This window comes from Monodon monoceros, unplaced genomic scaffold (assembly GCF_005190385.1).
Source record: "Monodon monoceros isolate NGI ecotype Baffin Bay Population unplaced genomic scaffold, NGI_Narwhal_1 Super_Scaffold_21, whole genome shotgun sequence".
Taxonomy (NCBI): domain Eukaryota; kingdom Metazoa; phylum Chordata; class Mammalia; order Artiodactyla; family Monodontidae; genus Monodon; species Monodon monoceros.
The window spans coordinates 4,427,492-4,440,454 of NW_021703778.1; the positions used below are offsets into that span (position 1 = coordinate 4,427,492).

The 12,963-nt window shown below is 40.8% G+C and overlaps 1 protein-coding gene across 4 annotated transcripts in view; it reads right to left on the minus strand.

Annotated features, from left to right (window-relative positions):
- Positions 1–12,963, minus strand: part of SLC39A12 (solute carrier family 39 member 12) — a 69,679-nt gene that overhangs the window by 14,243 nt on the left and 42,473 nt on the right. For all 4 annotated transcript variants that reach the window (XM_029238801.1, XM_029238799.1, XM_029238802.1 and 1 more), the window contains exons 10-11: positions 11,774–11,932; positions 9,334–9,521 (exon numbers count right to left, since the gene is read on the minus strand). In XM_029238801.1, coding sequence (XP_029094634.1) covers positions 9,334–9,521; positions 11,774–11,932 — 347 coding nt within the window. The remainder of the gene's footprint in view (positions 1–9,333; positions 9,522–11,773; positions 11,933–12,963) is intronic.

Here is a 12,963-nt window from a genome sequence, read left to right on the forward strand (position 1 = left end):
TAGTTAGAAGAAAAAAAACATGCAGAGCAAAAAATACACACATTTCTGGTGGCCAATTTTTAAAAATTACAGAGCTCAGTGTTCATCAGAGTTGGGTCTGTTAATCATTTTCTCAGTAGAAAATATCTAAGTGTAGGCTTTGAGTGATCTTTAGAGAAATCTCTTTTTTTACAGAAAGAGAATGGAAATCTTTCAAAATTGTTGGTAAGAATGATTTTCATACTTCTTGTTTTTGTGAAGAAATAACTGTGAACGTTAAGTTATATTCATTGTGCTACCTGAAATGGTTTTTAAATGCTTCTCACTTTTTCACAGCAGAAGCGTTTAAACGATGTCAGTTATACACATTGATTTCAAGTACAGTATTTGTTGAAAGAAAATATTCATATCAAGATTATTTTATGTCTTTCATAACAAAATATCCCTTTTCTATAGATGAATATTGTTTAAAGGTCATTACACCTAGATATTGCCAAACTTCAAAGAAAGGATAGCTTACTAGTTTTTTTGGATAAAGGATTCATTTACCAGAGCCAACTTGGGATTATAGATTATTGATTGAATTGCACTGGATTTATTTAAAGTTCTCTGAGAAAGAAAGACTCAATCAAATGCAATAAATTGGAAGATAAAGAAAGCATGATGCGAACAGGGAATAGGACCAAAATATCCTAAACGTGTAGGAATAGCATAATATTACAGCCACCTGCTTTTAAAAAGATGAGAAACCTAGCTAGGAGGGTGGCCCTTTTGTCAGTCAATGTTCTTTTTACCCAATTCACAATCTTAAAGCTGTTATATTTACTAAACTAAAATAATTGTAGAGAAGCCAGTGAATGCCCTTCATCTGGACTGTTGATAATCCTATTTACTGAGTGGGTTTCATAGAGGGATTTTTTTTTTCTGTGTTTGGGTATATTTTCAAAGCAGAGGATCTAAGTTCAAAAATTCAAACTATTCTTTACCCTGCCTTTCATACAAAGAAAATTGTCTGGTAATTGAAAAATGCTCCAGGCAAAAGGGTGGCTGTGATATTACTTGGAGGATATTATTTCCAGAAGAAGGTAGATAAGCAAATTGCTCTAAGTGATTCCTCTTCAATCTTACTGTTTCCTCTCCCATTATTATGTCGGTGAAAAGAAGTTTTAAAAGAGCATCAAAACAAAAAACAAAACCAAACACAAACAAACAAAAAACCAAAATAAAAAACCCAAGTGCAGAGCAGAAGAGGAAGCAACCCAGAGATTTATGTAGTGAGAAAGACTGGTGGAGGGAGAGGACTGGAAATAAGGTATATCCTCAATTAATTCCCTGTGATGTACACGGAGGGGGCATGAGAGTTTCTTTTGCTTTGGCATGAATTGGTAGGCACTTCCTTCTTCTGTACCTACTTCTCTGAGTTACAGCTCCTCCACTATCAGCTTGGATGCTATTAACATACTAGATCCTAGGCAGCTGTGCAGTTATCCCCATTCTAGAGACATCTCCAGTCACATCCATCATGATAGCCCCTTGAGATTTCTATGGGCTTGTTGCTATGGAAACAGTGTTGCAGGATTTAAAACCTTAGGAAAAGTGCCTAAAGGTTTGAATCTTGTTTCGGATCCAAAATAAACCTTTCTTTGGCATAACCTGCTTAATGCTCTTCAAAATGAATTAACTTATTCTTTAAATAATAAATCATATCGTTAAAAATAAAGTCTCTCTTATCCAAACTGCTGAAAAAAAACAGTACTTCCAGGGCTGGTCTTTTCCTTCTATTTGAGAGATTTTATAAACTTTAGAGATGGTGGCTATGAGAAATCTTCCTGATTTTTTTAGTTCTGGGAATTTTCTTAGAAGGAATTTTCAGTTCTCAGACTTCGAATGAGAAGCTCTTACATAGCTGCCTCTGTTCCCGAGCACATCTAAACCAAGGTCAGTAGCACAGAGACATATTAGTTTTCTATGGCTGCTGTTAACAAATCACTACTAACCTGGGGGTTTAAAACAACACAGATTCGGGTTTCCCTGGTGGCGCAGTGGTTGAGAGTCCGCCTGCCGATGCAGGGGACACGGGTTCGTGCCCCGGTCCGGGAAGATCCCACATGCCGCGGAGCGGCTGGGCCCATGAGCCATGGCCGCTGAGCCTGCGCGTCCGGAGCCTGTGCTCCGCAACGGGAGAGGCCGCAACAGTGAGAGGCCCGCGTACCGCAAAAAAACAAACAAAAAAACCCCCCCAAAACCCCACAAATTTATCTTACAGTCTGCAGGTCAGAAATTTGACTTGGGTCTCACCAGGCTAAAATCAATGTGTTTGGAACCGAGCAGAACCCTGTGGGCTCCCTCCCCCCAAGTGAAAAGGCCCCTTCGTGTCCTCTGCCTCTTGTCTGTAGAAAAGCTGACGTCTCCCAGGCCTTCCGGGGTCACAAAAGAGCAGGTTCAAGCAGTTAATGATTAGGGTAAGAGGGCCACAGACAGTGTCTGATGCACATTCCTGAGTTGTTTTACAGACAGTGTAATTGCCACAAGAGGGAAGTAACGGCATGACGACCACACTGCAGTCATGACATAAGCTGCTCCATCTAGAGCGGAACTGAATCTATGGCTTGCACAGTTCCAAGCACTGGCCTTAAGAGAATGGGATTAACACTACTGCTCATAATAATCTGTATCTTTGTAGGCATCAAAATAATTGTAACTTTGTCTGCTTGTGTATGTAAACGGGCAACTGAAGCTGTCAGCCAAGAGATGCTTCAAACCCATGTCAGTATCTTTCACACTAAGACCTCGAGGCCCTTTCACAGCATGAAGCAGCTACAGAAGACAGACCTTCATCCCTAATCCCATAGAAATGGGATGATATCTGAGGGGGGTGGGATTTGTAAACAGCTCTTTGCAGGAAACGGCCCACAGCAGGAAACCCCCTTTCTCGTCCACTCAGCAAAGCTACGCTGTAACTAACTTTTCAATCAGGCACCTCCATGCTCTACTCATCTCCAGCCCTAGCACACCTATCAGATCTTGTGCTCACACAATACCTTGCCTAACTTGTTGGTTCTTTCTGCAGATCAAAGAAGTAGAAATGAAGAATAATTAACAGGTGACCAGATCTCTTCCCTTGCTTCCCCTTCAGTAATCTCGTGAACAAACAGTGTGGACAAACTGTGTGAACAAGACAGCATCTAAAGAAACATCACAAGAAGTCAACAAGCCTGTCAACAAGGTGACGACTCTGACCCCCATCTCAATGATTAACTGAGATTACCTCCGTTTTTCCCTTTAAAAACTTTCATGGCCAAGCAGATGGTTTTTGGGGGACACTGAGTCAATCATCTCCCCAGATCACCAGCATTCTCATTAAAAGCAATTTTCCTTTCTACCAACAACTGCCTCTCGGGTATTGATTTTCCAGCGGGGAGCAGCCGGACCTGAATCTGGTAACGTATTTTTCCATTTCGGATTCTTTAGGGGAGAATCTGTTTCTTTGTCTTTTCTAGCTTCTAGAGGCTGCCTGCATTCCTGGGCTCCTGGCCCCCTAACTCCAATTTCAAATTCAGCAACATCAAATCTCTCTGACCTTTCTGTCGTCACATATCTTTGTCTGACCACAGCTGGGGAAGGTTTTCCACTTTTCACAACTGGTGATTAGGTTGGGACCACCCAGATAATCCAGGGTAATCTTCCCATCTCTGGATTCTAAACCTTAATCACACCTGCGTAGTTTCTTTTCATATGTGAGATAACATATTCACAAGCTTCCAAGACTGGCACATGTATATATTTCAGGGGCTATTATATCTATAAAGAACAAATCTCATGAAATCTTTGTAGCAAACATGGGAGTATGAAAAAGATCACAAACCAATAGATTTGTTTTAAATAAGATTTAGGGAAATAAGATAAACAACATACATGGATATTAACATATGAATCACAGACACTGCTGATTGTATCAGACATTTCTCCTGTTACGTCACTTCAAATACTCTTTCAAAGCCCTACCACTTACTTTCCATATTCTGTGCAAATAGTAAGCAGGAAAGCAGGTGTGACTATATTAACAACAGGCAAAGAAGACTTAGGACAAGGACTTTTACCAGAGATCAAGAGGGATCGTGCATGGTGATAAAAGTATCCATTCAATTAAGAAGACGTAGCAGCCCCATATATGCGTGCATCTAATATCAGAGTATCAAATGCATGAAGCAAAATTGATAGAACTAAGAAAGAAATAGGGAAACCCACCAAGTTAGGTCTGTATTCTAACTCCCTCAAGCATTCCCTCAATAATTAACAGAACTAGTGGAGAAAAAAAATCATGGAATTTGAAAATATGAATAACACTATCACCCAGCCCGATCTAATTGACATTCACAGAACCCCTCACCCAACAGCAGTCGCACTCATGTACCTTTCAAGTGAACATGGGGCCATTCACCAGGATAGACCATATTCTGGGCCATAAAAAAGTCTCAGAATATTTCAAAGGGCTAAAATAATACAAGGTACATTCTCTGACTATGCAAGAATTAAAATAACTAAAAGATAGTTTTAAAGCTATAAATATTGAGATATTAGGCAACATACTTTCATACAGTAAGTACATGGGTCAAATAAGAAAAAATCATGAGACGTTGTGAATGTTTAGAAACATTTCAAAATGATCAGTACTGGAAACAGGACATATCAAAATACATGAGACTCAGCAAAGCAGTGCTAAGAGGGAAATTTACAGCTTTAAATGCTTATACTAGAAAAGGAGAAAACATTTAAAATCAATGATACCTCGTTCCACCTCATGAAGCCAGAAAATGATCAGAAAATTAAATGCAAAGTGAGTAGAAGGGAGGAAATAATAGAAATAAGAACAGAAACAATAGGCAAAATCATGAAGCAATAGTATATAATCATTGCCAGTTTTTCTGCTTTTAGGATTTGTGCTTCCCGTTCCTGCAAACTTTAGCACCATCAGATCACACAGATCCTTGTTCGTGGGGAGAATACGCCAGGGAATGTTTCCACTGCACTTGAAGTTATGTCTACCACCTGGTCACTTGAGCATCTCATGCTAATGTATCAACTAACAGAGAAAGAAGTTATTATGCTGATGGCAACGATCATCAGTGGTTTCCCATGAGGAGTAGGGTGATTGCTACACAGTGGAGTAAGCAAGGACTGTATCTGGAAACCTGAGAATTCCTTGGAGCCTTTCTTGGTGTTTCCATGCCTGGTGACAATGGTGAACAGGCAACCACAGGAGCTATGGCCTGACAAAGACAAAAAGGATCCCTCAGGGAAGATCTGGGTGTCCTACCAGGAATGAAATCGAGGTCAGCCACAGTGCTGCCTGAAGGTGGGGAGAATCAAGATTGTCTGCTGGAAGGACAGAGATCATGAATATCAAATACTGCCTCCAGACCAGTAGGGTTTAGAGACTGTTTCCACTAACTACCTTTATTAAGTCTTTGTGGAGATTTTTGCTGTCTACCGCTCTGCAGGGGCTTTGGTATAGACGCAATTCCAAAGTGAAGGACCAGAAGCATATCTGAGTGGTGGATGGGTCAATTGTTAATGGCCAGCACGTGTGTGCTATTTCATATTCTTTCAGCCCATCTCTCACCCCAGCTACTGCGGCAGACAGCATTTCCAAGAGCGCGTTAACTAGTCCTGCACGAAGCCTTGTTTCAGGTCTACACTACACTCCTCTTTCTCTTGCCCTGGGCTCCTCAGCGTGATGGCATGGCACTGCCAGGGAACTCCCTTGGCACTCAGGCATGTATCCCCTGAAATGTGGGAGGCGATGCTTAACGAACAATGGGGACAGATGCCCCCTCAGTAGGTCCCGTGTGGCGGATGCCCCACGGTGGTATTGAACTTAATAAAAACCCATTGTTCTATTGACCTTTTATCCTTCTCTGTTTCACTCCGCCTGCCCTTCACTTCTGCTCCCCGGGATCACCTGCCAAGTTGAGTGACTTCACACACGCCTCTGTCTTAGACTCTGCTTTGGGGAAACCCAGTCTAGCACACGGCTCTTTACAGTAGCAAATGAATTTCCTCTGGCCACCCAGAGCTGCGTTCATTCTTAATGTACTTTAGAAGCCATTCGATGGAACTGAGAGGTGATGTGCTTGGATCAGGCGATACCACTCGGGAGAATTTTAGGCTGGCAGACTTGCCTGGTGAAGACTTTCTGCTTTGTTGGCATCATTGCTAACGGCCCCATTTTTGCCCCCAGTTCTTTTCCTTTTAGGAGTTTGAAATCACACACCCAATTTCTTTGAAACAAATAAGCAAAGCAAAAATCTAGCTAATCTTTTCACATTAACCCTGCTCAGAAGATGCCTGGTAAATTTCCAGAATTTGGTAAGTAGCCAATGAATGAAAGTATTCCCCCTTACCCTTTAGTGGCCGTCATTTATTTTCTTTGCTGTTGTACAGAGTCTTGAAACCTTGTTTTCTTCCCTTGAAATGACAAAAAAGTATTTTCTTTGGCATGGCCCCAGAGTACAACAGTTAAACTTGCCACTATGTGAAAGAGCTGTATTTGTTTAGAAGTTACTCAAAAGGCCGTGAGAGCAGGTGACCTGGATTATAGGAAGTAGCCCCAGGAAACTCAGAGGATTTTCTTTCCTGTCTTTTTGCCAGGACACTGATTTTTCTTTGGCCAATAGTAATTTGCAATAAGGTCAGGATTTCTTCTAGTTAGAATTTCATAGGATGTCAGCCACATTGTTTTCTTACAAGTAATTCTTTATCCTTACAAGACTGGGAGAACAAACATCGAGGGGAAAATGATGTCTTTAGCTTAGGGCTCAAATGGTTCTTGATAATCTTTTCAGGTCAATTTTAGGAGACAAAGAGAAAGGACTAACTACGTACATACACATCCATCATACTTGAAGAGAGACTACACTGTGTTAAAACACAAAATCAACTTCAAAAGAATATAGCAACTGCCCCCGATGAACTCATAAAGAAAAAAGGAATTAGAAATGCAAAGCTGTTGTGACCACCTAGAGGGGTGGGATAGGGAGGGTGGGAGGGAGGAGACACAAGAGAGAAGAGGTATGGGGACATATGTATATGTATAACGGATTCACTTTGTTATAAAGCAGAAACTAACCCACCATTGTAAAGCAATTATATTCCAATAAAGATGTTTAAAAAAAAAAGAAATGCAAAGCTGAAAATTAGGAGGCTCCAGAGTGAACTTAAGGATGGATCTACAGACATTTTAAATAAAAGGTAGAGCTCACGACATTCAGTGATGAGTGGCCGTGTACTTTCTAAGTCACACAAGGTGAGATATCCGGATTTCTCAAAGTGGAAGGATGGCGGGATTCTCTAACACTGATTGCGGGTTGGGGACCGGGGTTCAGAAAAGATGGGTAGAATCGGCTGCACCTTTGACTATATTCACTACCAAGATTAGGGAATTCCCCGAGTATCATAGACAATATGTAAGAACATTTCCAAATATGAAAGTACATTTTGGTGTTTACCTCATATACTTGAATCTCATGAGAATTAAGAAAGACCACCAGGCTTCCCTGGTGGCGCAGTGGTTGAGAGTCTGCCTGCCGATGCAGGGGACGCGGGTTCGTGACCCGGTCCGGGAAGATCCCACATGCCACGGAGCGGCTGGGCCCGTGAGCCATGGCCGCTGAACCTGTGCGTCTGGAGCCTGTGCTCCGCAACGGGAGAGGCCACAACAGTGAGAGGCCCGCGTACCGCAAAAAAAAAAAAAAAAGAAAGAAAGACCACCAAAAAGTCAGAAGCATTTACAGTGGGTTTTTCTTTTTTCTTTTTTTGGCTGTGCCCCAACAGGCATAGGGGATCTTAGTTCCCTGACCAGGGATTGAACCCGTGCCTCCCCACCCAAGCCCCAGCAGAAGGGTGGAGTCCTCACCACTGAACCGCCAGGGAAGTCCCCACAGTGCAGTTTAAGATGGTGGTTTTACTTGAAGAGTCCCCTTCTTGAATTCTGCTTATAGAATGCACTCTTCTGGTTGTAAAAGCCCAGGTTCCTGCCTTCCAGATTTTTTCCCTTATGAAACAGTCTCTTTACTTACATCCAGGACAATCGCTGGTTTCTGCCAAATCACTAGTCAACCCCAATGGCCCTGTTCCACACATGACCTTCAAGATTGTTTATTTTACGTTTCTGCTCCAGGATGCATGTAATCACATGTTTTATTTCTGATCAGATTGGCTTTCTATTGATTTTAAGTCTTAAATATTTCTTTTGTTGGGACTTCCCTGGCGGTCCAGTGGTTGAGACTTCACCTTCCAATGCAGGGGGTGAGGGTTCGTTCCCTGGTTGGGGAGCTAAGATCCCACATGCCTTGTGGCCAAAAAACCAAACCATAAAACAGAAGCAATACTGTAACAAATTCAATAAAGACTTCTTTTAAAAAATGGATGATTTTACAAATATATATTTCTTTTGTTAATTTATGCCATTTTAATTTGCCTTATTCCCGCCCATGAGACAGGAAAATCATTATGACTTTTCTCTTAAGACATGTAAGTTGTAGGGGATTCCCTGGTGGTCCAGTGGTTAGGAGTTGGCACTTTCACAGCCGGAGCCCAGGTTCAATCCCTGGTTGGGAACTAAAATCTCTAAGCCCCATGGCGCAGCCAAAAAAAAAAAAAAAAAAAGACATGTAAGTTGTAAACAATCTAATAGAAGGTGACCTTAAAAAACTGGTTTATCTTGCAGAGAACAGAACTTAAGAGGCAAGAAAAAAATGTGACATTTCCCAGGTTCAATTCAGATTCTAGGGGATGAAACGTGATGATTGAGTTAACCATTAATGTCAGCAAGGACCTCTTCAGGAAAAATATATTGCAATTTTAGAGACTCAATACCATAATCATCTTTCTCATTTCACCAGCATGATAGCGCTTTGGCAACTTAAAGATAGGGTTGGTTCATTAAGCCAAAGAGCTCTTTAATTTAATGACAAATTCAGTTGAAATATTTTCTAATGTATAAACAAAATGGCTGGCTGTTTAACAGAACTTTTCAGCTGGAAGTATAGGCATCTTTTATAGATGCAAAGCTGGAGCAGAATGAAATGACAATCACTTTTTGACAATTATAAAGGTTTCAAACATTCCACTTAATTTCAGTTAAAAGAATGTCAATATTCTCTGAATCTCAAATTATGTTTCTTCTGCCTACCACTTACCTTCTTGGATTGCACAGAATATTTCCCTACTCTTTTATACTTTTGTCTCTATCCTTCTTCTCTTCTCCCCATCGACCCTTCCGTTTTGCTGCTTTTTCTCTGTTTTGCATTTTTAGTGTTTGGAAAAACAAAATAGGAAAACCACAAAGCTTACCATTTCCACCAAGGATAAATATAAGAACATCCCAGCAGTAATTGTTAAGATCCAGTTTTGAATACATGGATCCGCGGATACCGAGAGCCCAATATACAGTCCTATGAAGGCAGTTAAAGCGCTTATAAGATTCATCAGGATGGCAATCTTAATAGGAAGTCCAGAGCTTAAAAGCACAGCAAAGTCTCCTGAAATTTAAGGGAAAAGAAACTAGAATTATCATTTAACTGATGCCTTTGTTCAACTCGTGTGCTATCTGTTTCAAATTTCAGCAACTGGGGCCAATTTTATAAGTAACATTGAATGATCAGTTAATAAAACACTTTCTTATATTTCTCTAGGATTTATAGCCTAACTCATTATACTTTAGGAAGTTACATTTCAGGAGTTCTGTTCCTTTTACTGCTCTGGAAGACAGTATATACAGAGAGAACTGTGACATACTCTCTACTTCCTAATGTCCTGTGACATATTCAACTGAGACAAATGCAAAACAAAGTACTTGCTGCCCTGGGATTTCTAAAGCTTTTTACCTGGAAACTTGCCAGGCAAAATCCCAAGGTAGTAAACATTATATAGGCTTTTCTTTTTTTTACTTAGGCAGGAACTGCTAAGAAAGAGAAAGAGAAAATGACTTAAGGAGATTTTTAAATCATGGCAAAAGTTGGTTAGGAAAACAAATTTTTCCTTTAGAAAATGTTTTACTGCCTTAATTATAGAAAAACGACCTTATTCCCTCTACACTTTTCCTCCAAAAGAAGAATGATCTTGTAATCTGAGAGGCTCTGTTTCTTAGTTTTGGGATTGAGAAGAGGCTGAAGTTCAATAAAGAGACATAATGGAAAAGAATATAGAAAAGAATGTCTGTATGTGTATAACTGAGTCAGTTTGCTATGCAGCAGAAATTGACACAACATTGTAGATCAACTAGACTTCAATAAAAAATTTTTAAAAAAAGACAGCCTGGGGACTCAGTTTCCTAGTTCTACTGCGTAATTAATCCTATGAACAGGTCTTCAGACATTTTTGCTGGCCTGTCGCAGACTGTCACCCTCCTCTGTTGGGTTTTATCATAGTAGCTAAAATAGGACCATACGATATGGCCCCCAGACCAGGTATGTCTTAACGGATTCAGGAAGGACCTTGGATAAACTCCTCAGAGAGGAATGGGTCAGTGATGATCAGTGACAGGACTTTGGGCAATAGACACAGAACCCAAGAGGTCAGGGGTGGCCCAAGTGGGCAATGTAAATGTGAAAGTGAGATAAGAAAGAGTGACTGCCAAGAGCCCTCTCTCTAGAGCACACGTGTGCCTGGGACCAGCCTCTCCACTTTCTGGACCTGTTTCAGAAATGTCTATTCCGTCTCCTCTTGGTTCCTGGGAGGCAGATTTGAATTACATGGGTTATTAAGATTATCCAGAAAAAGGGTCTTACATGAATCTGATACCATACGCCTGTCATTTCAATGTTACACTTGGCTTTAGACATTTTGTGTAAATCAGGTTGATGGAACCATGGTTTGGCTTTAATTTAAATGTTATTTTATCTCACTGGCCTGTTTGCTGACATAATGGATCAAAAGTTCTCCTATTAATGTTTTTCCCACATTTAATATGCAGATTTTAAAGTTTTTGCTGAAGTTTTTTTTAAAAAATTAAAGAATCTTTTTATTATGCCAGTATTTTAAAATTTTAATTTAATTTTTATTTTGTATTGGGGTATAGTTGATTTACAATGCTGTGTTAGTTTCAGTTGTACAGCAAAGTGGTTCAGTCATACACGTACATACATCCATTGTTTGTTTGTTTGTTTTTTGCGGTATGCGGGCCTCTCACTGCTGTGGCCTCTTCCGCTGCGGAGCACAGGCTCCGGACGCGCAGGCCCAGCGGCCATGGCTCACGGGCCCAGCCGCTCCGAGGCATGTGGGATCTTCCCGGACCGGGGCACGAACCCGCGTCCCCTGCATCCGCAGGCGGACTCTCAACCACCGTGCCACCAGGGAAGCCCCATCCATTGATTTTTAGATTCTTTTCCCATATAGGTTATTACAGAGTATTGAGCAGAGTTCCCTGTGCTATACAGTAGGTCCTTGTAGATGATCTATTTTATATATAGCAGTGTGCATATCTTAATCCCAACCTCCTAATTTATCCCTTCCCCCCACCTTTAATGACTGTTTCCCATATAGAATTCTCCAGAATCCAAAAAGAGTCACTTCTGGATCCAGGAAATATCATAAATGGGTCTAATTGAATTCTATCTTGAGGTACAGGAATTTTTTTTTCTAGTTCTTTGCTTTTGATGGTTTAAATAAATTATGAACAGAAAGTATTCATCTTTCAATCATGTGTTGGAAAAAGAAGCCTAGTAAACCACGGCTAGAAATATATTATGATTTTCTCAGCAAGCAGGAAGAGCGATTCTCCTGTCAGACTTACCCATCTCGTGGGGAATTTCATGACACAAGATCGCAATTGTTGTGGTCACCCCTGACTCGGACGAAGACGAGAAGGCTGCTCCTATGACGAGGCCATCTGCAAAATTATGCAGGCTGTCCCCAACCAGGATCATTATCGCTAACAAGCTAACGGTTTTGCCTAAAGAACCAAAAAAAAGGTGTAAGAAGCATTAACAAAGCACTACATAGTTCATGGAATCCTTTGGTTACGATCAACTTTCCCCTCCAGCCTCGACATTCTTAAATTGCACCAGATTAAGTAACTCCACTTTGCCTCAGCTTTCAAAATAGGTCAGGACCGGAGATGTGAATACAGCAACCGATATGGCACACGGATTTATGGTCACCATTTTTCTAATGGGTCTGACTAATTATGAGATGTTAGGGCATTCGCTCTTCTATCCTCCTGTTCAGCTGTGCCAAAAGAAGATAAAAATAACACTGGTATAACTTTCCAAAATACATTCGATGACCTTTCCACATAATGTCTTTTGTGAAGCATTTTTAAATAATTGAAGACCCTCGGGGCAGAATGCCACTAAAATGGAGTCTACTTTCTGAAACTGTCCCCTGAGTCAGACTGCCCCTCGTGTCAGTCTCCTGGAGTCAACTGTCAACCTCCTGCCACTTTGTGATCGTTCCCCTTTCTGGTTGGTGCTAACCACCCTCCCCTACTGCCTCCTTCACTCCCCAAATGTGACCACGGCAGAACCGCTTCCATCCCTTCCGATCCCAAAGTTAGCTTTGGAACATTTACTGAATGTTCTGTCTTTCTGACTAGACCAACTAGATGTTGGATGAAATAAAGAGACGCTGTCTTCATGCGATTCTATTACATTATATACATTATCTGATTAGGAGACAGCCAGTGAAATAAACTGGACCATAATGGGTTTAATTAATGAAATAATTAGATCACAGTTGGGTTCAAGTTTTTGACGGACAGAATTTCTGTTTTCAAAAACCTAAAACTGTGTATTAGTGTTATGGGTTGGAACCATTAACAAATACAAAAAGTATTCCAGGGATAACACATATTCTGACAGTGAACTACCTAGGTATACCATTTGATAAGAACAGCCACTAAAATCAATTGCTGTAGTCTAATTACTCAGTTGATGTATACCGTGTGACAGGTGTTAGGAGTTGCTATTGTTACTATCAGAACTG